The sequence below is a fragment of the Daphnia magna genome, unplaced genomic scaffold, assembly GCF_020631705.1.
Source record: "Daphnia magna isolate NIES unplaced genomic scaffold, ASM2063170v1.1 Dm_contigs130, whole genome shotgun sequence".
Classification (NCBI taxonomy): domain Eukaryota; kingdom Metazoa; phylum Arthropoda; class Branchiopoda; order Diplostraca; family Daphniidae; genus Daphnia; species Daphnia magna.
In genome coordinates, this window is record NW_025533133.1 from 27,590 (window position 1) to 48,234 (window position 20,645).

The 20,645-nt window shown below is 37.9% G+C and overlaps 3 protein-coding genes and 1 long non-coding RNA gene across 6 annotated transcripts; 2 read left to right on the top strand and 2 right to left on the bottom strand.

The window, feature by feature from the left end:
* Nucleotides 1–706: 706 nt before the first annotated feature.
* Nucleotides 707–3,717, bottom strand: LOC116929155 (probable 4-coumarate--CoA ligase 3). Of its 2 annotated transcripts, none has more exons than XM_045167011.1 (10): nt 3,614–3,717; nt 3,231–3,509; nt 2,919–3,126; nt 2,649–2,848; nt 2,524–2,575; nt 2,362–2,457; nt 2,007–2,161; nt 1,772–1,946; nt 1,370–1,701; nt 707–1,291 (listed from the first exon to the last, which is right to left on the bottom strand). In XM_045167011.1, the coding sequence occupies exons 2-10, from the start codon at nt 3,507–3,509 to the stop codon at nt 998–1,000; spliced, it is 1,791 nt and encodes a 596-aa protein (XP_045022946.1). In that variant the 5' UTR covers nt 3,614–3,717; the 3' UTR covers nt 707–997. The 2 variants fall into 2 exon arrangements, with proteins under 2 accessions (XP_045022946.1, XP_032792204.2); XM_032936313.2 differs by having other exon boundaries at nt 3,231–3,528; nt 3,614–3,708.
* A 1,484-nt stretch (nt 3,718–5,201) lies between these two features.
* LOC116929574 (cytochrome P450 3A41) lies at nt 5,202–9,295 on the top strand. Its single transcript, XM_045167041.1, is given in 15 exon segments — nt 5,202–5,328; nt 5,388–5,846; nt 5,918–6,014; nt 6,133–6,158; nt 6,160–6,274; nt 6,355–6,471; nt 7,286–7,374; nt 7,650–7,753; nt 7,822–7,865; nt 7,917–7,968; nt 8,044–8,140; nt 8,215–8,349; nt 8,409–8,571; nt 8,677–8,936; nt 9,014–9,295. Coding segments are annotated over 13 exon segments (1,317 nt in total). The 5' UTR covers nt 5,202–5,328; nt 5,388–5,691; the 3' UTR covers nt 8,800–8,936; nt 9,014–9,295.
* A 2,730-nt stretch (nt 9,296–12,025) lies between these two features.
* Nucleotides 12,026–12,995, top strand: LOC123466980. Its single transcript, XR_006641582.1, has 3 exons — nt 12,026–12,174; nt 12,280–12,539; nt 12,618–12,995. It is a non-coding gene; the product is annotated as an uncharacterized LOC123466980 (long non-coding RNA).
* A 3,862-nt stretch (nt 12,996–16,857) lies between these two features.
* LOC123466275 (TBC1 domain family member 25-like) lies at nt 16,858–20,593 on the bottom strand. 2 transcript variants are annotated; one of them, XM_045167020.1, is made up of 12 exons: nt 20,452–20,593; nt 20,100–20,282; nt 19,830–20,035; nt 19,613–19,769; nt 19,341–19,534; nt 19,124–19,262; nt 18,939–19,069; nt 18,821–18,870; nt 18,631–18,748; nt 18,494–18,563; nt 18,300–18,432; nt 16,858–18,235 (listed from the first exon to the last, which is right to left on the bottom strand). In XM_045167020.1, the coding sequence occupies exons 2-12, from the start codon at nt 20,172–20,174 to the stop codon at nt 17,343–17,345; spliced, it is 2,166 nt and encodes a 721-aa protein (XP_045022955.1). In that variant the 5' UTR covers nt 20,175–20,282; nt 20,452–20,593; the 3' UTR covers nt 16,858–17,342. The 2 variants fall into 2 exon arrangements, with proteins under 2 accessions (XP_045022955.1, XP_045022956.1); XM_045167021.1 differs by having other exon boundaries at nt 20,427–20,566.
* Nucleotides 20,594–20,645: the final 52 nt, after the last annotated feature.

The following is a 20,645-nucleotide window of genomic DNA, read 5'->3' on the forward strand; positions in this document are numbered from 1 at the left end:
GGTGTATATAGGGTTTCATGAAAGCCTTTACGAAGACTTTGAATTAAAGTTCGTTATTCAGACCATTTTTTTTCGAATGGAGTTTTGAAATGAAACGGCCTTGATCCATATTTGGGTAATAAACAAATGAAGGCTCGCCCTAGTGATAAGTGTATACGTACTGTCTATTACACGCGGATAGTTAGAGGACGAGCGGGGGTCGGTTTCTGCGTCACTTATAGATAAACGGGTAAAACCAGGACCAGGGCACGTTAGAACAAATCAGAGTTTTATCAGCGTTAGTCCACATATACCACATCGGGAAAATCCATCTGATTAATTATGAATCTTCCATGGTTATTGCGCCTTGGCTAGACCATTTTTCCAAAACGCTTCCGCCATTGATCGGTGGCCGATTTGAAAATCCAACACCTACGCAGTGCGGCTGTTCTATAGAAGATTTTAACGGTCATTAGGAAATGGGAGGGTGTAGTTAAGTTGTTGGCATACATCATCTTGAATTATACCTTAATAAATCCTTATGGATATTATACGCATTTCGTTTCCTGAGGTCTCGGCAGTTCTTGATTAGTCGGTTAATTAGAACGTCCAATCGCATAACGTGAATTGAATGTGCGCAATTTGAAACGTGTTGCAAACCGAAATGATGCACCTGAGAAGAGTTACTTCCTGAAAACGCCAGAAATGAAAGCGAGAATAGATGCAATTGTGTGTTGGATTTCTTCTCGATGTATTTACACAGAATCACAAAAAACAATAAAATGGAGTAATTATAGATGTAATAATATGGATGAGTAATGTAGCACAACAAACCCTTTAAAATTAATGACCGTTGTATATAAAAACGAAGGCATGTTTGAATGAGAATAATTGATTTCATGTGAGTTTTGAACAGACGGATATTGCTGCTCAATGTAGCCCACAAAATGCGCGTTTACAGGTAATATGTAGCGGTAGAGTTATCGTGTACAATTTAAAAGCGTATAGGGAACCGTTTTTACTTGCAGCTATTGGCATATTGAACTCGTAATTCTCTGCGCAGGATTTTGCCAATGTTACTTCTGGGAACAGAATCGCAAAACTGGATGCCTCCTTTGATTTGTTTGTGGGCCGACACTTTGGCGTTGACGAATGCATTGATATCGCATTCGCTGACTGATTCCATTCCAGGTTTCTTGACGACGTATGCACGAGGCAGTTCGCCAACTCTTTCGTCTGGGATGCCGATCACGGCTGCTTCCTTGATGGCCGGATGGGTGGTAAGCACTTCTTCTAACTCGGCCGGGGCAACCTTTAACAAGACGAACACAATGATGTGTTAGAGACACGTTTTCAATTGGAGTTGTAGGTTTTAGACCCTGATGCGTACCTGGAAGCCTTTGACTTTGATCAACTCCTTCAGACGATCGACGATGAAGAAATGACCATCTTCGTCGTAATGGCCGATGTCACCTGTGCGGAGCCATCCGTCAGCGCCAATCATTTCATCTGTGGCTTGCTGGTTTTTGAGGTATCCCTTCATGACCTGTGGTCCAGTCACGTAGAGTTCACCATCTTCGTGAGGCCCTAATGTTCTTTGGCCGGTTTCCAGGTCGACAACCTTAGCCTTGGTTCGTGAAAAAAGTGAACCGCAAGAACCGAGTTTCTTATTGCCCAGTGGACTCATCATGACTCCAGGCGACATCTCAGTCAGTCCGTATGCTATAAATAGTTTAACCATTTGCTTAGGTCTGAAATATTTCTGAGAATGACATTCAGTGTGGTTGATTACCTTCTTGAAAGCTTACAGGTTGTTTGAATCTTTCGAGAAGTTTCATAATTGCTGGAGCCCCAAGTGGAGCTGCTCCACAGAAAATGGTGTGAACTCTACTGTAAGATTCCGCTTTCATTTCCGGAAGGTTAGTCATAAGAGAAACCAACGGTGGCACCAAATGCAAGTACGTCGGCTATGCAATTGTCAAATTCAAGTTCTGATCATGCTGATCGAAAAACAACTAATTTCATACCTGATGATCATCAATAGCTTTCAGAAAACTGGGTACATCGAAACGCGGAAGCGTCACCAACTTTGCACCGCTTTCAATGGCGGATAACATCAGTCCGAGCATTCCGTAGGAATGGAAGAACGGAAGGAAGCCGATGTACGTTTCCTGATGGGTATCTGTTGAAAGAGTCAAACGTCAATGATGTAAATTGGTGCTTAATAAAGCAACTCTCCTTTCGTCAGCCCTGTTGAAAATATGACTAACTCTTCTTGCTTCCTCCAAAGTAACGAGAAGAGAATACTTATGGTAATCTAATGCCTAATCTAACAGCCAGCACAAATTGCGCTAGTATTGCAAGGTTTGTTTTTGTACATACCTGTGGCTGGTCGGTTATTGGTGCCTTCGGGATGTAAATATTGCTGAACATTTTTGCCGACAGTCGAATGAGTTAGCATCACATTCTTCGGCAATCCTACAATGCAAGACATTTGATATTAAAAAAAACCGCTTTATCAAGTTAATTCGTTTCAAAACGTACCAGAAGTGCCACTTGAATGAGGCAGAATGAAGATGTCGTTATCGATATCGATCTGTACACAAGTGAGAAAATGGGCTCGTTATTTCAACACATGCATTGCAAAACCAAACAAAAACAAAACCGACTTTGATGTTGTCGTTGAAGAGGTCACCAGAGTCTTGCATCATGTCTTGATAGGAAACACATCCGTCTTGGCTTGGACCCAACAAAACAATTCGCCGGACAGTGGGACACAGTTGAGCCACTGCTTTCAATGTTTCCGCCATCTCGGACACTCCGAATAAACACGTCGCTTCGACGAGTGTCATCTGTCGAGCAATCTCATCTTTAAGAAATGATTGATTAAGTGTTAAAATGAATGAGATTCGAAAAACTATTTAGGCAATATAATTTACCTGCAGTGTAGGTAGGGTTAACGAGAGCGACGGGCATACCGGCACCAGCGGCTCCAAACATGGCGATAGGAAATTCAGGAAGGTTGGGAGCGATTATACCCATAACTTCACCTTGGATGAATCCCATACGCGTTAAAGCACTGCCGAAGCGGCAGACCGCCTGACTCATTGTATTGTATGTGTACCGACGTCCGGAAATGCCACATTCCTATGAACAAAAACATCGGGAATGTTTGATTATGATTCAAACCACTTCATGTTTCCAACTGTGACATTGTGAGCATTACGGTAAAAGTATGTAAAACGACGTACCAATGCAATTTTGTCCGGCCAACGAACGGCGCTTTCAAAGAACTTTTGCGTCAGCGTCATGTCGTGAAATTCGCAATCAGCGTAAGGGGAAGTGACAATGTTGTTTTCATACACATTGGTTCGAATGGAAGGTTTCGGATTTGGTGATGCGACGGCGCTTCCCATAGCTGAGGCATTGCCCAAAGCAGCTCTCTGTCCGGTAATGGCGATCGGTCCATTACCTGCTCTGTTAGCCAGCAGCAGAGCTCTTCTCACAGTGGATCTCAGATGCACTGACATCTTGCAAAAAATAAGAAATCTTTTTTTTTTTTTTATTAAAAGAAATGTTAAAGTGTGACTGATTTTTATTGGATGGATGGAATCGAAGAAGAAATTATGTTTACCTTGATTTTGTTAGTTGAACTCGGGGCTCACTATTGCACTGGAAGTTGGCAGGCATTTGATTTTATAGATATATAGGGACGTTAGTCGCCAGTAGACAGAAAACCGGAAAATCCAACGTTTGCTTTGCGTGGATGTTATCTTGTTATCTCCCTTTCGCCGCCAGTCTCTGTGTACACGGAGTAAACCTATATGCTTTCTTATCTGACGTGTATTGGGGCGTGTATTATTGTGATGTTTGGATGCCCTTGGCATCAACCTGTGTATCTTTAATTCAAACTTCTTAGTGTAAACAGAAGATTGAAAGTCGCAAGTTAGACTGTGTCGCTATCAATAGTCGCCTGTGCCTCCCAGGATGATTCAGTATACACCATTCCCAAATGCACTCACATTTTGAGAGGTAAAAGAAGGGAGTGACCTGGAAACGACACTCGGGATTTGGACGATTAAGTAATATTCAACTTTTTTTACATAGCTTATCTTGACGGTGGCATTATGGGACTATGACGCAATCGTATAGGCTGTGCATCGACGGCTATTTTAGGTTTGGTACGAGGTCATTGCGATTGACGTTCAATTGTATTCGGGTTTGAAAAATGGGGACTCCTAGAATTTCATCATGGGTACGGGTCGTTATGCTCATCAAATTAATAGAATAACGTCTTTTGGGAGCAAGGTTTTTGGGGACATTTTTGTGAAATAAATGAATCGAGTGTCGTGTAATTTGACGAGGTTAGAAAGGATAAGGATAGAGGAGAAGTTCAGATGTAAGTCATGTCTCAGTCTTAAGATGCGTTTGTTCTAGGAGAGGTCACCTTAAACGATATTTCACGCTTTGCCGAAATCATTTCGAGATTATTCAGCCAACTGGTATACGCTTTTTCAAATGTCAGATAAGGCAGCCATGTTCAATACTTGAGTAATACCTTAAAAAGCTGTACTGCTTCTTATAAACGTAAATTTATTTTTTTTCGTGTAGGTAAACAATTGAAACTCGGAGCTAACAGTATGAGCGTCATTCTGATAGACGGGTAAAACCAGGACAAATGTATACGGACGAGTTAGTAAGTTTATCAGTGAGACGCAGTGCCAGGGGAAAACCACTCGGTTCATTACAAGTTTTGCCTTGGTGATCGTACTTTGGCTAAACAAATTGTCCCCAAAAGTAGCCGTTCCATGGATGCATCTTGAAACAAACAAACCAATACCCAATCACTGGGGCTGCCTTATAAATCTTTGCCTTTATTGGAAGTTGTGAAGAATAATTAAGCTTGTTCTCTGTCTCTATGGCAATCCAAACCTATCGACAAAACCCTTGATGAAACAACTATGACTTTTATCATTTTCATCGTCCTTGTTGATATCTGTCTCGACGGAGGTGCGTCAAAATGGCATAGACAATTTTGTCCAAGTTAGTCCCTACCCCTGAGACTACTATCCCCAGTGGCGTTAGAAAACCACGTGGCATTCGATTATTAAATATCGTGTCCCGCTAATTTTAGCAAATTCTGTCAATCCTAATTTACAACTGGGTACAGGTATATAGGTAAGATGGCATATGTATTCATGCTTATTAACAGCTGTTAATCGATATCGATTTTTCGATTCATGTTCGATTTTTATGATGTATTACACTATACTATATCGAGCATCAACTGAACATGTCGAGTTGTCCTGCAATGGCTGCAAATGATATATTTGTGTCGTTTTGTTATAGGTGAGCTGGTGCATACCCGTAATATTTTCTGTCACTGACTTTCTGATCTTTCCGTCTAGTAAAGCATGTCGATAAAATCAAAATTCGTTTTTGCTCAAAAGCCAAGAGGGTTCAATGGGAAACTTTCGAGAATGGAGCTCTTCTTTGTGTGCCCTGGGATTCCATTAAGAAACCATTCATAGAAGCAAAGTAATATAGAAAGCCGAAAGCCACATCTTAGGAGAAATGTTTGCATAGAGGTCCATGGCATAAACGGGAAGACGTCAGTTGAGATTTTTGTTGTTAGAAAAATGAGAGTGGGTACAGTCAAGGATTGCAATCATAAGGCCAAGCCTAGAGTTGAATGCACCATCCATCTCCACAATGGCCTTGCCTTTTCAACAACTCCTTCTTTACTTCCTTTCTAATGCAGCAGTCGTGTCAGATTCTGCACCAGAGATGGACGTCAGTGTGCTCCAAATGAATTCACCTGTTATTTGGATCCTCGTAACAGTGTTTACGGCGTACGCGATTTACAGGTTGTATTTTAAGATATTTAAAGAAGATATCATCTTCAAAAATGTCTGATTATGTTCAACTGATGAGCCAGATATCTGACGTCATCGTTCAGCTATTTTTCCGTTCAAGGCATTCCTGGTCCAAAGCCTTGGCCATTGTTTGGTAATATGTGGGGAATCTGGAAGGCGGTAAGAAAACGGCGAACATTTTTATAAATATATATTTTTTTAAATGATTATACGTGAAATTATTACTTTTAGTGATACATATTATGAAATATAGATACCTTGTTTGTTTTTTCCCCAGAATTTGCCAAAATATGACCAAGAGATTATATGGAAAAATCGTAGGTTATTTCGATGGATATCTCTCCAATTTATGGATTACAGACGCTGGCATGATCATATCCGTCTTCATGAAGGATTTTGATCACTTTGTTAATGGCAGGGTACGTAGACACGTTTGTGAATTGTTCAAAATCACACCGTTCAATCTGAATATTACCCATTCAATTTCTTGTGTAATTAGGACGTCACTTTACAGACCAGAGTGATTCGAAAATTCCTCACTTTGATGAAGGATCAGGATTGGAAGGATGTTCGCTCGTCGATAACACCAGTGTTCACCACCTGTAAAATCAAACGGGTAAATATGAAGATCATAAACCACTGGTATGTTGAAAATTTAAGTTATTGCGGTTGAGTTGTTTGTATAGACCTTATTAAGATCCAAAGGTATGGGTCAAGCCTACCCCCTAGCGGTGCGTTTCAGTGTGAAGGGGTGCCGTGAACAGCCGCTTTTTATTTGGCTCGCCGCATGTGGCATGGTAATAGGCTATTCAACGGTAGCAGGCGACTACCACATTTTTCGTGCGGCACCCCTTCACACTGAAACGCGCCGCTAGGGGGTAGGCTTGACCCATACCTTTGGATCTTAATAAGGTCTATAGATCTTATTGCAATTCAAAAGTACGCGACAAGCCAAAAGTCGTGCGCAGCTTACGCCGATGCGCACCACTGTGGCCTATAGCCGAACTAAAAATTGTTTTATGCTTGACTATAACCATTCGTACGATGCTTCCATGACCATGAGTGCGATCTGTCTGCTTAACGGTAAAGCATCGTACGAATGGTTATAGTCAAGCATAAAACAATTTTTAGATCAGCTATAGGCCACAGTGGTGCGCATCGGCGTAAGCTGCGCACAACTTTTGGCTTGTCGCGTACTTTTGAATTGCAATAAGATCTATAGAGGTTTTTCCATTTGGTTCGTGTAAGTAGAGGGAAAAGTCCGTGCGGCTAGTCGACTAGTGCGCACCATGGCGGGGGATAGCCGAAACTTGCTGCAGACTTTGCTTGATCCAACCAATAGACACCCTATTGTCTATGGAAAAACCTCTATATAGACTATTGCCAGATCAGTGCTAATACTATTTTGTCATAAATTTACGATGCTACAGATGTCGCTTATGATCAAGGATTGTGCTGACCAATTAGTCTTCAAATTCGATGGAATCGCCAAGTCTGAAGGAAAAATCGACGCAAAAGCGTAAGTAAAAAAAATAATAATAATAATTTGCCATAAGACAATGGAGGGAAGGGGACGTAAGACTTATTCTACTGTTATTCCTTCCAAATCTAAGAATGAAAAAACTGAATTTGATGGCAGTTGGCAGGTAAAAAAAGTTATCTGTTTTAAGGTTCAAACCTTTTGGTTCATCCTCGTAATAGTGCCACATGAAACTGTTCGTAAATTCTCATTACTTGTGTCAACAGCCATTTCAGTATTTTCACCGTGAATGGGATTGCTCGTTTTGTTTTCAGGATGACGATCGAAAACCTGGGCGCCAAAGATGATCCATTTATTCGCAACGCTAAGGCTGTTTTCAGCCCACCGGTCAACAAAAGACCTTTGATTTTAATACTGTGTAAGTTTCCACTGTTAATATCTTTACATTTCAATAGCTAACTAATGATCGTGTTTCTTAATTGAAAGATATTTTCCCCAAATTGCTTCGAATCATTGGTGAACGGATGTTTGTACTAAAGGAATTTTGATATTTTACTGATCTTCTGGATAACTTGATCAAGATCATGGCCAGGAATCCTGATGTGCAGGAGAAACTTTATGATGAAATCAAAAGTCGAACTAAACAATTTGTATGCTCCTTACACATGAAACGAGACATTCTACTATAACACCTTTATTTCTTTAAAGGGTGGAGTCAAGCAGTCAACCACGAAGTGATACTGAACTTTCCATACATCGATCAGGTTATCCACGAAGTGATGCGCTTATCGCCAGCGCTACCAGGGTAACAACTCACCTATTGTTTCTATAACTGATTTATAGCAAGTTCCACATTTTTATTTTTTTTTTAAACTACGGAATTGAAAGGGTGTGCAATAAAGACATCACTGTCAATGGCGTCTACATAAAGAAGGGCATGTTAGTGACCGTGCCTACCTATGCATATTATGATCCTGATTACTATCCAGATCCCTTCAAGTTCGATCCCAACAGGTACGGGCAATTTTTAAACTTGTGAAAATACTTTTCACTAATCAAAGTTGTTCTGACAGATGGAGTCCAGAAAATAAATCCAGTTTAAATCCTTATGCTTACATGCCGTTCGGAATGGGTCCCCGTAATTGTGTCGGAATGCGTTTTGCAATGGAAGAAATTAAAATCGCACTTTGTATCATCCTCAAGCAGTATCGCTTCTTTCCCGTCCAAGAGACTCCCGTAAGAATGAGGCATTCATAGTTTTCCCGTTGATTAAAAATTTTCATTTCATTCACTGATAATGGTTAATTTTTTTACATTTCGCTTTACTCTGTTTATGTACAGGACGAAATGAAATTTGAAGATGGTTTGTTCGTCCAAACAGTTTGTTACCGTAGGGATCGAACTTCGCCAGTAATGGAGTTTTGTGTTAATAATCTGGACAATCAATCGACTCCTCGCTTCTAAGCTTTGCGAAAAACTAGAATTTGTTTGACATTTTCGATGTTTTTTTTTTTTTTCAATAGTCAGAATTTTTTATGGGCCTTACAGCTGAAATTATCTGCTGGACATGTTTAAAATCAACTAAACGCGAGCCGAAAATAGTAAGTATCCTAGCTGGCATACCGATTTCAACAAATATAGCCTACAGACACTTAATCTAAAGAACATTTTGAAAAAGTACGGTTGAAACTGTTCCTGCCTGTGTTCTGAACAACGAAGAAGAGGTTCTACCCATATTCCAGCAAGCTTGATCCTCACAGTGAAACTATATTTAATCAGCTGTACGTCTTTGACGGGCGAGTTTATGTAGTCCGAGGCGACGTAAAAGGTGGAATCCTGATAGCGATAACAAACCGAAACCTTACGGTTTCATGCCGTTTGCTATGGGACCGCGATATTGCATCGGAGGCGGTTTGCCATGAAAGAAATAAAAATTGTGCGATGCACAATTGTGACGAAATTCCGTTTCTTTCCTGTGATTTTTTCCTACACTTACACTCCTACAGAGAAGATCCGTCTGATTTTTGGAGAATTTCAAGAGATGTCGTTTTTGGCCCATTTTGACCAAAGTGGGAAGGCTATACCCTTCCCACTTTTTCATTTTTGGCCAAATTTCAAATTTGGCTTAAAATACATGATTTAGATTCAAAATTGAATGAAAATCACGGAAATCAGGTTTATTTTTCTATTGGTCTTATAGTTTTTCATTTACATGTTAAAAACCAAAAATGAAGTTGGTGCGCTAACAGAACTGTTTTCGTTAATTTTTTAAACGGCTAGTCTAAAGAGAAAACCAATGACTAAATTGAAATCAGCGTTCAATTTCCATTATGCCGTTTGATTTTTGGAGAATTTCAAGAGATGTCGTTTTTGGCCCATTTTGACCAAAGTGGGAAGGGTATAGCCTTCCCACTTTTTCATTTTTGGCCAAATTTCAAATTTGGCTTAAAATACATGATTTAGATTCAGAATTGAATGAAAATCACGGAAATCAGGTTTATTTTTTTATTGGTCTTATAGTTTTTAATTTACATGTTAAAAACCATAAATTAAGTTGGTGCGCTAACAGAACTGTTTTCGTTAATTTTTTAAACGGCTAGTCTGAAGAGAAAACCAATGACTAAATCGAAATCAGCTTACAATTTCAATTATGCCGTCGGATTTTTGGAGAATTTCAAGAGATGTCATTTTTGGCCGATTTTGACAAAAGTGGAAAGGCTACACCCTTCCCACTTTTTCATTTTTGGCCAAATTTCAAATTTGGCTTAAAATACATGATTTAGATTCAGAATTGAATGAAAATCACGGAAATCAGGTTTATTTTTCTATTGGTCTTATAGTTTTTCATTTACATGTTAAAAACCAAAAATGAAGTTGGTGCGCTAACAGAACTGGGGTCGTATTCCGAACGCCGACTTAGACTTGACTTGGACTTGACTTAGGCGTTTTTCCTACTTGACTTGAAAAAATTTTCAGACTTTAACCGAAGTTGAATTCCGAACCAAAAAATTTCAATTCAAGTAAGAAACTTGGACTTGAAAACTCAAAAGTCGAGCATTAAAACTAAGTTAAGTCTCTCAAATCTCAAGGTACCTTTTAGGTGCCTTGAAACTGACTTACGGGCTTAAGTTCTATAAGTAGCGGCGTTGCGTTTGTTTACACAATGGTCGATTATTGTAATGACGTCATTGATGAATTCTTAGAGGATATGGGTAATTTAACTGATAATTTTGACGATTTATCTACGGGGAGTGATAATGAATTGCGAGCCGAAAATCGCCGAGCCAAAAAGCGTCGTCTTATTCCATTTTATCGTACAAGGAAAGATATTCTAAGTTATTTTTCTGCTGACAAATTAATGGCGACTTTTAGGTTCGATCGACCTTCTATAGAATTCATCACAGGTTTTATCACACAAAAATTAATGCAGAATTAATTCCCCTTTTACAAAATTTTTATTTTTCAGCACCTATTGCCGATATTTTACTCATTTTAAACTAAATTAATAATAAATTAAATTAATATTTGACTCATTTTAAAAACAACTATGTAAACAAAAGTACAATCACAGCAATTTTGAGTCACTTTGCGTACAAGTTCCAACTTCTTTTTGCTATGACTTAGACACTTAAAATTCGTCTGCAACCACGAGAAGAATTTTGAGCAACGTCCTCTGCCATTGGCTGAGTTGCCAATTTCAAGTCAAGTTGCATTTTAAAGCTAAGTAAAATATCTAAGTTAAGTCCTGGGAAAAACTTCATCTTTTTGTGTTCGGAATAACACCTTGACTTGAGATTGAAAGTTTTTAACTTTAGCTCAAAACTTGACTTAACTCGGACTTAACTTAGATTGTTTCAAGTCAAGTTTTCCTTAAGTTCAAGTCGCCGTTCGGAATACGACCCCTGTTTTCGTTAATTTTTTAAACGGCTAGTCTAAAGAGAAAACCAATGACTAAATTGAAATCAGCGTTCAATTTCCATTATGCTGTCTGATTTTTGGAGAATTTCAAGAGATGTCGTTTTGGCCCATTTTTTCCAAAGTGGGAAGGCTATACCCTTCCCACTTTTTCATTTTTGGCCAAATTTCAAATTTGGCTTAAAATAGATGATTTAGATTCAGAATTGAATGAAAATCACGGAAATCAGGTTTATTTTTTTATTGGTCTTATAGTTTTTAATTTACATGTTAAAAACCATAAATTAAGTTGGTGCGCTAACAGAACTGTTTTCGTTAATTTTTTTAACGGCTAGTCTAAAGAGAAAACCAATGACTAAATTGAAATCAGCGTTCAATTTCCATTATGCCGTTTGATTTTTGGAGAATTTCAAGAGATGTCGTTTTTGGCCCATTTTGACCAAAGTGGGAAGGCTATACCCTTCCCACTTTTTCATTTTTGGCCAAATTTCAAATTTGGCTTAAAATACATGATTTAGATTCAGAATTGAATGAAAATCACGGAAATCAGGTTTATTTTTTTATTGGTCTTATAGTTTTTCATTTAAATGTTAAAAACCCAAAAATGAAGTTGATGCGCTAACAGAACTGTTTTCGTTAATTTTTTAAACGGCTAGTCTAAAGAGAAAACCAATGACTTAATTGAAATCAGCGTTCAATTTCCATTATGCCGTTTGATTTTTGGAGAATTTCAAGAGATGTCGTTTTTGGCCCATTTTGACCATTTTGACAGAAAATAAATCCAGTTTAAATCCTTATGCTTACATGCCGTTCGGAATGGGTCCCCGTAATTGTGTCGGAATGCGTTTTGCAATGGAAGAAATTAAAATCGCACTTTGTATCATCCTCAAGCAGTATCGCTTCTTTCCCGTCCAAGAGACTCCCGTAAGAATGAGGCATTCATAGTTTTCCCGTTGATTAAAAATTTTCATTTCATTCACTGATAATGGTTAATTTTTTTACATTTCGCTTTACTCTGTTTATGTACAGGACGAAATGAAATTTGAAGATGGTTTGTTCGTCCAAACAGTTTGTTACCGTAGGGAACGAACTTCGCCAGTAATGGAGTTTTGTGTTAATAATCTGGACAATCAATCGACTCCTCGCTTCTAAGCTTTGCGAAAAACTAGAATTTGTTTGACATTTTCGATGTTTTTTTTTTTTTTCAATAGTCAGAATTTTTTATGGGCCTTACAGCTGAAATTATCTGCTGGACATGTTTAAAATCAACTAAACGCGAGCCGAAAATAGTAAGTATCCTAGCTGGCATACCGATTTCAACAAATATAGCCTACAGACACTTAATGTAAAGAACATTTTGAAAAAAGTACGGTTGAAACTGTTCCTGCCTGTGTTCTGAACAACGAAGAAGAGGTTCTACCCATATTCCAGCAAGCTTGATCCTCACAGTGAAACTATATTTAATCAGCTGTACGTCTTTGACGGGCGAGTTTATGTAGTCCGAGGCGACGTAAAAGGTGGAATCCTGATAGCGATAACAAACCGAAACCTTACGGTTTCATGCCGTTTGCTATGGGACCGCGATATTGCATCGGAGGCGGTTTGCCATGAAAGAAATGAAAATTGTGCGATGCACAATTGTGACGAAATTCCGTTTCTTTCCTGTGATTTTTTCCTACACTTACACTCCTACAGAGAAGATCCGTCTGATTTTTGGAGAATTTCAAGAGATGTCGTTTTTGGCCCATTTTTTGACCAAAGTGGGAAGGCTATACCCTTCCCACTTTTTCATTCTTGGCCAAATTTCAAATTTGGCTTAAAATACATGATTTAGATTCAAAATTGAATGAAAATCACGGAAATCAGGTTTATTTTTCTATTGGTCTTATAGTTTTTCATTTACATGTTAAAAACCAAAAATGAAGTTGGTGCGCTAACAGAACTGTTTTCGTTAATTTTTTAAACGGCTAGTCTAAAGAGAAAACCAATGACTAAATTGAAATCAGCGTTCAATTTCCATTATGCTGTCTGATTTTTGGAGAATTTCAAGAGATGTCGTTTTTGGCCCATTTTGACCAAAGTGGGAAGGCTATACCCTTCCCACTTTTTCATTTTTGGCCAAATTTCAAATTTGGCTTAAAATACATGATTTAGATTCAGAATTGAATGAAAATCACGGAAATCAGGTTTATTTTTTTATTGGTCTTATAATTTTTCATTTACATGTTAAAAACCAAAAATGAAGTTGGTGCGCTAACAGAACTGTTTTCGTTAATTTTTTAAACGGCTAGTCTAAAGAGAAAACCAATGACTAAATTGAAATCAGCGTTCAATTTCCATTATGCTGTCTGATTTTTGGAGAATTTCAAGAGATGTCGTTTTGGCCCATTTTTACCAAAGTGGGAAGGCTTTACCCTTCCCACTTTTTCATTTTTGGCCAAATTTCAAATTTGGCTTAAAATAGATGATTTAGATTCAGAATTGAATGAAAATCACGGAAATCAGGTTTATTTTTTTATTGGTCTTATAGTTTTTAATTTACATGTTAAAAACCATAAATTAAGTTGGTGCGCTAACAGAACTGTTTTCGTTAATTTTTTAAACGGCTAGTCTGAAGAGAAAACCAATGACTAAATCGAAATCAGCTTACAATTTCGATTATGCCGTCGGATTTTTGGAGAATTTCAAGAGCTGTCATTTTTGGCCGATTTTGACAAAAGTGGAAAGGCTATACCCTTCCCACTTTTTCATTTTTGGCCAAATTTCAAATTTGGTTTAAAATACATGATTTAGATTCAGAATTGAATGAAAATCACGGTAATCAGGTTTATATTTTTATTGGTCTTATCGTTTTTAATTTACATGTTAAAAACCATAAATTAAGTTGGTGCGCTAACAGAACTGTTTTCGTTAATTTTTTAAACGGCTAGTCTGAAGAGAAAACCAATGACTTAATTGAAATCAGCGTTCAATTTTGATTATGCCGTTTGATTTTTGGAGAATTTCAAGAGATGTCGTTTTTGGCCCATTTTGACCAAAGTGGGAACGCTATACCCTTCCCACTTTTTCATTTTTGGCCAAATTTCAAATTTGGCTTAAAATAGATGATTTAGATTCAGAATTGAATGAAAATCACGGAAATCAGGTTTATTTTTCTATTGGTCTTATAGTTTTTCATTTACATGTTAAAAACCAAAAATGAAGTTGGTGCGCTAACAGAACTGTTTTCGTTAATTTTTTAAACGGCTAGTCTAAAGAGAAAACCAATGACTAAATTGAAATCAGCGTTCAATTTCGATTATGCCGTTTGATTTTTGGAGAATTTCAAGAGATGTCGTTTTTGGCCCATTTTGACCAAAGTGGGAACGCTGTACCCTTCCCACTTTTTCATTTTTGGCCAAATTTCAAATTTGGCTTAAAATAGATGATTTAGATTCAGAATTGAATGAAAATCACGGAAATCAGGTTTATTTTTTTATTGGTCTTATAGTTTTTAATTTACATGTTAAAAACCATAAATTAAGTTGGTGCGCTAACAGAACTGTTTTCGTTAATTTTTTAAACGGCTAGTCTGAAGAGAAAACCAATGACTAAATCGAAATCAGCTTACAATTTCGATTATGCCGTCTGATTTTTGGAGAATTTCAAGAGATGTCATTTTTGGCCGATTTTGACAAAAGTGGAAAGGCTATACCCTTCCCACTTTTTCATTTTTGGCCAAATTTCAAATTTGGCTTAAAATACATGATTTAGATTCAGAATTGAATGAAAATCACGGAAATTCTGGTTTTAATTGGTTATTGGTCTTATAGTTTTTCATTTAAATGTTAAAAAACCCAAAAATGAAGTTGATGCGCTAACAGAACTGTTTCCGTTAATTTTTTAAACGGCTAGTCTAAAGAGAAAACCAATGACTAAATTGAAATCAGCGTTCAATTTCCATTATGCCGTTTGATTTTTGGAGAATTTCAAGAGATGTCGTTTTTGGCCCATTTTGACCAAAGTGGGAACGCTATACCCTTCCCACTTTTTCACTTTTGGCCAAATTTCAAATTTGGCTTAAAATACATGATTTAGATTCAGAATTGAATAAAAATCACGGAAATCAGGTTTATTTTTTTATTGGTCTTATAGTTTTTCATTTACATGTTAAAAACCAAAAATGAAGTTGGTGCGCTAAGAGAAATGTTTTCGTTAATTTTTTAAACGGCTAGTCTAAAGAGAAAACCAATGACTAAATTGAAATCAGCGTTCAATTTCCATTATGCTGTCTGATTTTTGGAGAATTTCAAGAGATGTCGTTTTGGCCCATTTTTACCAAAGTGGGAAGGCTATACCCTTCCCACTTTTTCATTTTTGGCCAAATTTCAAATTTGGTTAAAATAGATGATTTAGATTTCAGAATTGAATGAAAATCACGGAAATCAGGTTTATTTTTTTATTGGTCTTATAGTTTTTAATTTACTTTGTTTTAATTTACATGTTAAAAACCATAAATTAAGTTGGTGCGCTAACAGAACTGTTTTCGTTAATTTTTTAAACGGCTAGTCTGAAGAGAAAACCAATGACTAAATCGAAATCAGCTTACAATTTCGATTATGCCGTCTGATTTTTGGAGAATATCAAGAGATGTCATTTTTGGCCGATTTTGACAAAAGTGGAAAGGCTATACCCTTCCCACTTTTTCATTTTTGGCCAAATTTCAAATTTGGCTTAAAATACATGATTTAGATTCAGAATTGAATGAAAATCACGGAAATCAGGTTTATTTTTTTATTGGTCTTATAGTTTTTCATTTAAATGTTAAAAACCCAAAAATGAAGTTGATGCGCTAACAGAACTGTTTTCGTTAATTTTTTTAACGGCTAGTCTAAAGAGAAAACCAATGACTAAATTGAAATCAGCGTTCAATTTCCATTATGCCGTCTGATTTTTGGAGAATTTCAAGAGATGATTTATTTTTCTATTGGTTTTATATTTTTTGATTTAAACATTAAAAAGCCTAAATTAAGTTGTTGCGCTAACAGCACTGTTTTCGTTAATTTTTGAAACGGCTGGTATAATGAGAAAACCAATGACTAATTCAAAATCAGCGTTCAATTTTGATTATGCCGTGCGATTTTGGATAATTTCAAGAGATGTCGTTTTTGGCCGATTTTGACAAAAATGGGAAGGCGGGGTGAAGCGGGGATGATTACTTCACACTTCGTCTTCATCCTACATGGATACGTTGTCAGTTTTCCGTAAGGACAAACGGTTTCCGAGATTCTATGACGAATTGGCGACCAGGCCGGACCCTATCGGGAACTTCCTGAACGGAGTGAGGGCCCCTAGTCTTAACAAGTTGCGAACATATACCACATTTTCTGAATGTTGTTTGGCCAATGGCATGACAAACTGACACAGTTATGAAGAAGCACAATAGCGCCATCTAGTTTTAACAATATCGTGCGTTATTTTTATTTTAAGCCCGACTAGATCAAATAATGTTGATTGATGTTTGTTGATCTCCTTTGGAAGTCATCGTCGATTTTCTTGGTTTTGTTAAGTCTTAGTACCTTCTGAAGAAATCCCATGATTCATGGAAAATGATCGCATCTAAGATAATGAGTTTAATCTGTTACCATTTATTTTTCATTTTTGTTAAAATAAATAACGCTGAATTAAATTATCAAGACATTCAAGACAAAGTTCTTTAGTACGAGAAAGAAACATGGACCCCCTCGAGACGGATGTGGACATTGACAGTTGTGATTGATGTCTTAAGGGCGCTAACTCACTGACGTCAACGGCACAAGACGTACGAATTTTACCTTTAAATAAATTGCGACACAAGAAACGCATGAAAATAATAGGCCACTGACTAGTAATACTGACATTTTCCACAACGATACCGCGCCAAAAAAAAAGAGAAAAAAAAAACTAAATCAAGTGGCTTTTTAAAAAAATATAAACGGAAGAATGTAAACGGCAATAAAGGACACGGAATGCTACTTCCGATCAAAGAATGATCGAGTCACTGCTTTTTAAACTGGATGAGACAAACTTCAGCGACGATGGTCGATGGAATTTTACTTAGTAAGATCGACTGGTCAACTATTCTGCGAGTTGAAATGGGCAAGATATCTGTAGTACAGGGTGCGCGCTTGGCTGAGCACACGCTCCAAATTGTGTTTACGAACGAGGCGATCGAAATGCATTGCCATTTCGTTACTGTCCAAGGATCGGTTGATGATAGAGTCACGATGTTGAAGCAGGACGGTAAGACAAAGAAATATGAGAAAGGGATTGCCACATCCCAGCACGTCTGGTGAAGGAAGACTTGGTCTGACACCCCTTCTCACGTAATTGGGGTGAGTCGTATTGCTTGGTGTGATCATGGTTGTAGCTGCAGCCGCCTCAATGGCTTCTTCACAAGAACCGACGACTTCAAAATCCTCAAGGGCACTATCTTCAAGCGAGCAAGACAATCCCTCGTTCGATACATCACCACGTTTTTCTTCAGGATCTTTCGCATTCATCAATGACGAGAGGGCGCTCGATACACTATCATCACCGGTAGCCATCAATGGGCACTGCTGTCCATTGTTTGCTTCGTTAATGACAAACTGTCCACGACCGTTAGGCTGAGCAAGATCGCGGCGAGGTTCTGTATAGTCTATGGATTTCAAATCATGAGGAACGACAAGAGGTTCGAATTGAGTTGAATTCACTTTGTCGTTGGCAGGAATAAAGACATCGTCTAACTCAATATTCCCTCGATCCCAGCTGGGTGAACATGCAGATTGACTATCACGACTATTTTTCAGCGCGGAATGTAGGCTGATTGGGCCATCACTGGAGTTAAATGAAAAGGAAGATGCCGGCGAAGAACTTTGACGACGAAGGCTGCAGACTTTTGTGTAAGGAGATTCTTTGATTCTCGTAGGAAGAGGAATAGGAGCTGATGCCGTCGGAGCTAAATCAGGCATTCGCTCAAAGAGAGCTTATACATTAATGATACATTTTATTAAGCACCTCGTGAAATTCTAAGCAAAAATTATTATTACCGAGTTCGTCTTCACGAGGTGATTTGGGTAAAGAGCTCCAGGTTACCTCTAACATGCGCAGAGCTTCATCGAAAGCAAATTCACGTTTCATCTCTAGCAATAACCACCGATAGCAAAACAGCAAATCGATGGCCTGTAAGTTAAGGAATAGTCGTGTTAAATTACAAAAGAAAAAGGCAACTGGCAGATATTACATTATGTCGCTGGAGGTAGGCGAAAAAAACCGGGTCATGATAGGCGATCGCACAGCACAAGTGATCGAATCTACAAATGATTTTCGTAAGTTACTTCCAACGCCATAGTCTCATTAGCTTTTCATTTGTCCTTTTACTTTAAAGTCATAGTGGTCCCAGTAATGGAAAAATTCTCTTTCAGTCGTTCCATCAAGGCGGTAAATGCAATATACGAATGTGCCTCATTGTCCATGACAAAGAGAATGGGACTAGCCACTGTAACATCATAATTTATCGTTAAAGGGTGTCAAGTATACACAAAAACAAATAATTTTTGTTGTTGCTTACTGTCACTCATTCCTTGGCAATAGCCAGTTGTTGGATGCATGATGGCATAGCTGAAAATTTTGTACGGAGTTGAAATGGTGAAAATTAGGTCTACGAACGCTAAAATCGAACATCTTACGTTGTCAGAATGTTAAATAGTTTTTCAACATTTGCGTTGTCGTCTCCTCCACTATAAAACGGATGTTGTCGATCTGTTCTAAGGACATCTTTTCTAACCATCGAAGTAACGTGCTGCAATTCCTCCGACATCTTTTCCAAATCAGTTAGATACAAATTAAGTTTACAAGAACGCAGTGCAAGTACCTTCTTGTTCCTGTAGTAAAGCATCCATTCGCTTTTCAGACGCTGATACTCTTCAGACTTCCTGCACATGTATTTCATCCTTTCACTTCCGTTTAGCCCGTCTGGATAGACATTTAACAGATGTTTCCATACAACGCGTCTAACAGACGAAACAACGACCATTAAAACACATTAGCGAAAAAGATTCTGCAAAGAGAAAAGTATTTCATCTATCAACCTGAGACTAGGTTCCAGGCCACCCTGAAAAATTCGTTGTTTGCATTCATCTACTTTGATCAGAGTTCCTACTCCATCACGGAAATCGGTAAATTCAGTATCAGTCAAGGGAGAAGTCGTTGCACCCAGAGCAAATTCTCCCGAGCTACCATTCAAGTTTAAAGCTTGCTGCATAAGGTTAATGGTTTTCCCCACCTAACAATTACAATAGACAGATTAACTGGGGCTTAAGAGGATTTAGACTTCCAATTTACGAGTGGAATTTCGTCATACCTTGGTCATGATCTTCGTTTGTATTGAACAATCGCTGCGACCTTCTTTCGGATGAATGATTTTACAGTCTGAGGATGGAGTATTAACAAGATCCCATTCCTCAACATGCTCTAAAGGGATTGGGTCAATTCTCAGACACAGACATGGATCAGCAGCTCTAGTAATAATTTGCAAAAATATAATAAATATATATGTACGATGTAAGGTAGCTAAAAACCTTTCAAATGCAGCTTCCAAGTCCCAATCTGAAAGCAGTTGAAGAAAAATTTCTTGACCACTAGGATCTTCAAAGCGATATTGCATTAGAAAATCAGATTTGATGTCAAATGCTCTTGAAATCAAGCTGTAAAGTGTTTCAAAGTTTGTCAACTGTGGGTCTAGACTGAACCGTCTGTACTCTGGAACTACATGTCCATCCACCCGCTAAAATATAAAAAAATAAAATAATTACATGTAGACTTACAACCTTAGACAAAAATCAACAAACTTTTGAGTGTGAGCTAAAGGAAGCCTTGACTCTCACAGGATCTCCCCACTTTCGTTGGCTGAAAAGTGGATACATAATAGATTTGAATCAAGGTTTTCCCATGATTAACAATTATTTCAAGGATGCATTCAGCTAGTTGTACAGAGGATCTTGATTTTTCTGAAGCCACCGAACACCAACCATCTGTATTTAGGTGCCACAGGATGAGTTGTTTGTTAGACAATATTTTAAACTAAGGTGACCCACAATTTTAATCATTAAAAAAACTTCATAAGGAAATAATGAATGAAAAAACGTGTCACTTTCTACCGCGGCCACTAGAATTACCGTTTCCGGTGTCAAGGCGACTTACATGAAAAATCACGAGTTAACGGCTGATCACCAGAAAAATAGCAAATGACGTGTTAAGTCTTTAAACCATGTTACGAGAATTCGAGCAGACTGAATGAAAAGAAACAGATGTGAGCATGTAGTCCATCTATTGGGTAAATGATACACTAAGGTTCTCTGTGGCGCGAAGCTTTTCAACATTTTTCATTAAATGAC

Bases quoted from the DNA above. Each gene is read 5' to 3' on its own strand.
- LOC116929155 (XM_032936313.2), bottom strand. From the start codon at position 3,669: ATGCCTGCCAACTTCCAGTGCAATAGTGAGCCCCGAGTTCAACTAACA. The intron at 2,849-2,918 runs GTAAATTATATT...CATTTCTTAAAG, and splicing joins TAACCCTACCTACACTGCAG to ATGAGATTGCTCGACAGATG. The intron at 2,162-2,361 runs GTATGTACAAAA...CTCTTTCAACAG, and splicing joins CAATAACCGACCAGCCACAG to ATACCCATCAGGAAACGTAC.
- LOC123466275 (XM_045167020.1), bottom strand. From the start codon at position 20,174: ATGTATCCACTTTTCAGCCAACGAAAGTGGGGAGATCCTGTGAGAGTC. The intron at 19,070-19,123 runs GTACTTGCACTG...GATTTGGAAAAG, and splicing joins TTTACTACAGGAACAAGAAG to ATGTCGGAGGAATTGCAGCA. The intron at 18,749-18,820 runs GTAAGCAACAAC...ATGATGTTACAG, and splicing joins TTGCCAAGGAATGAGTGACA to TGGCTAGTCCCATTCTCTTT.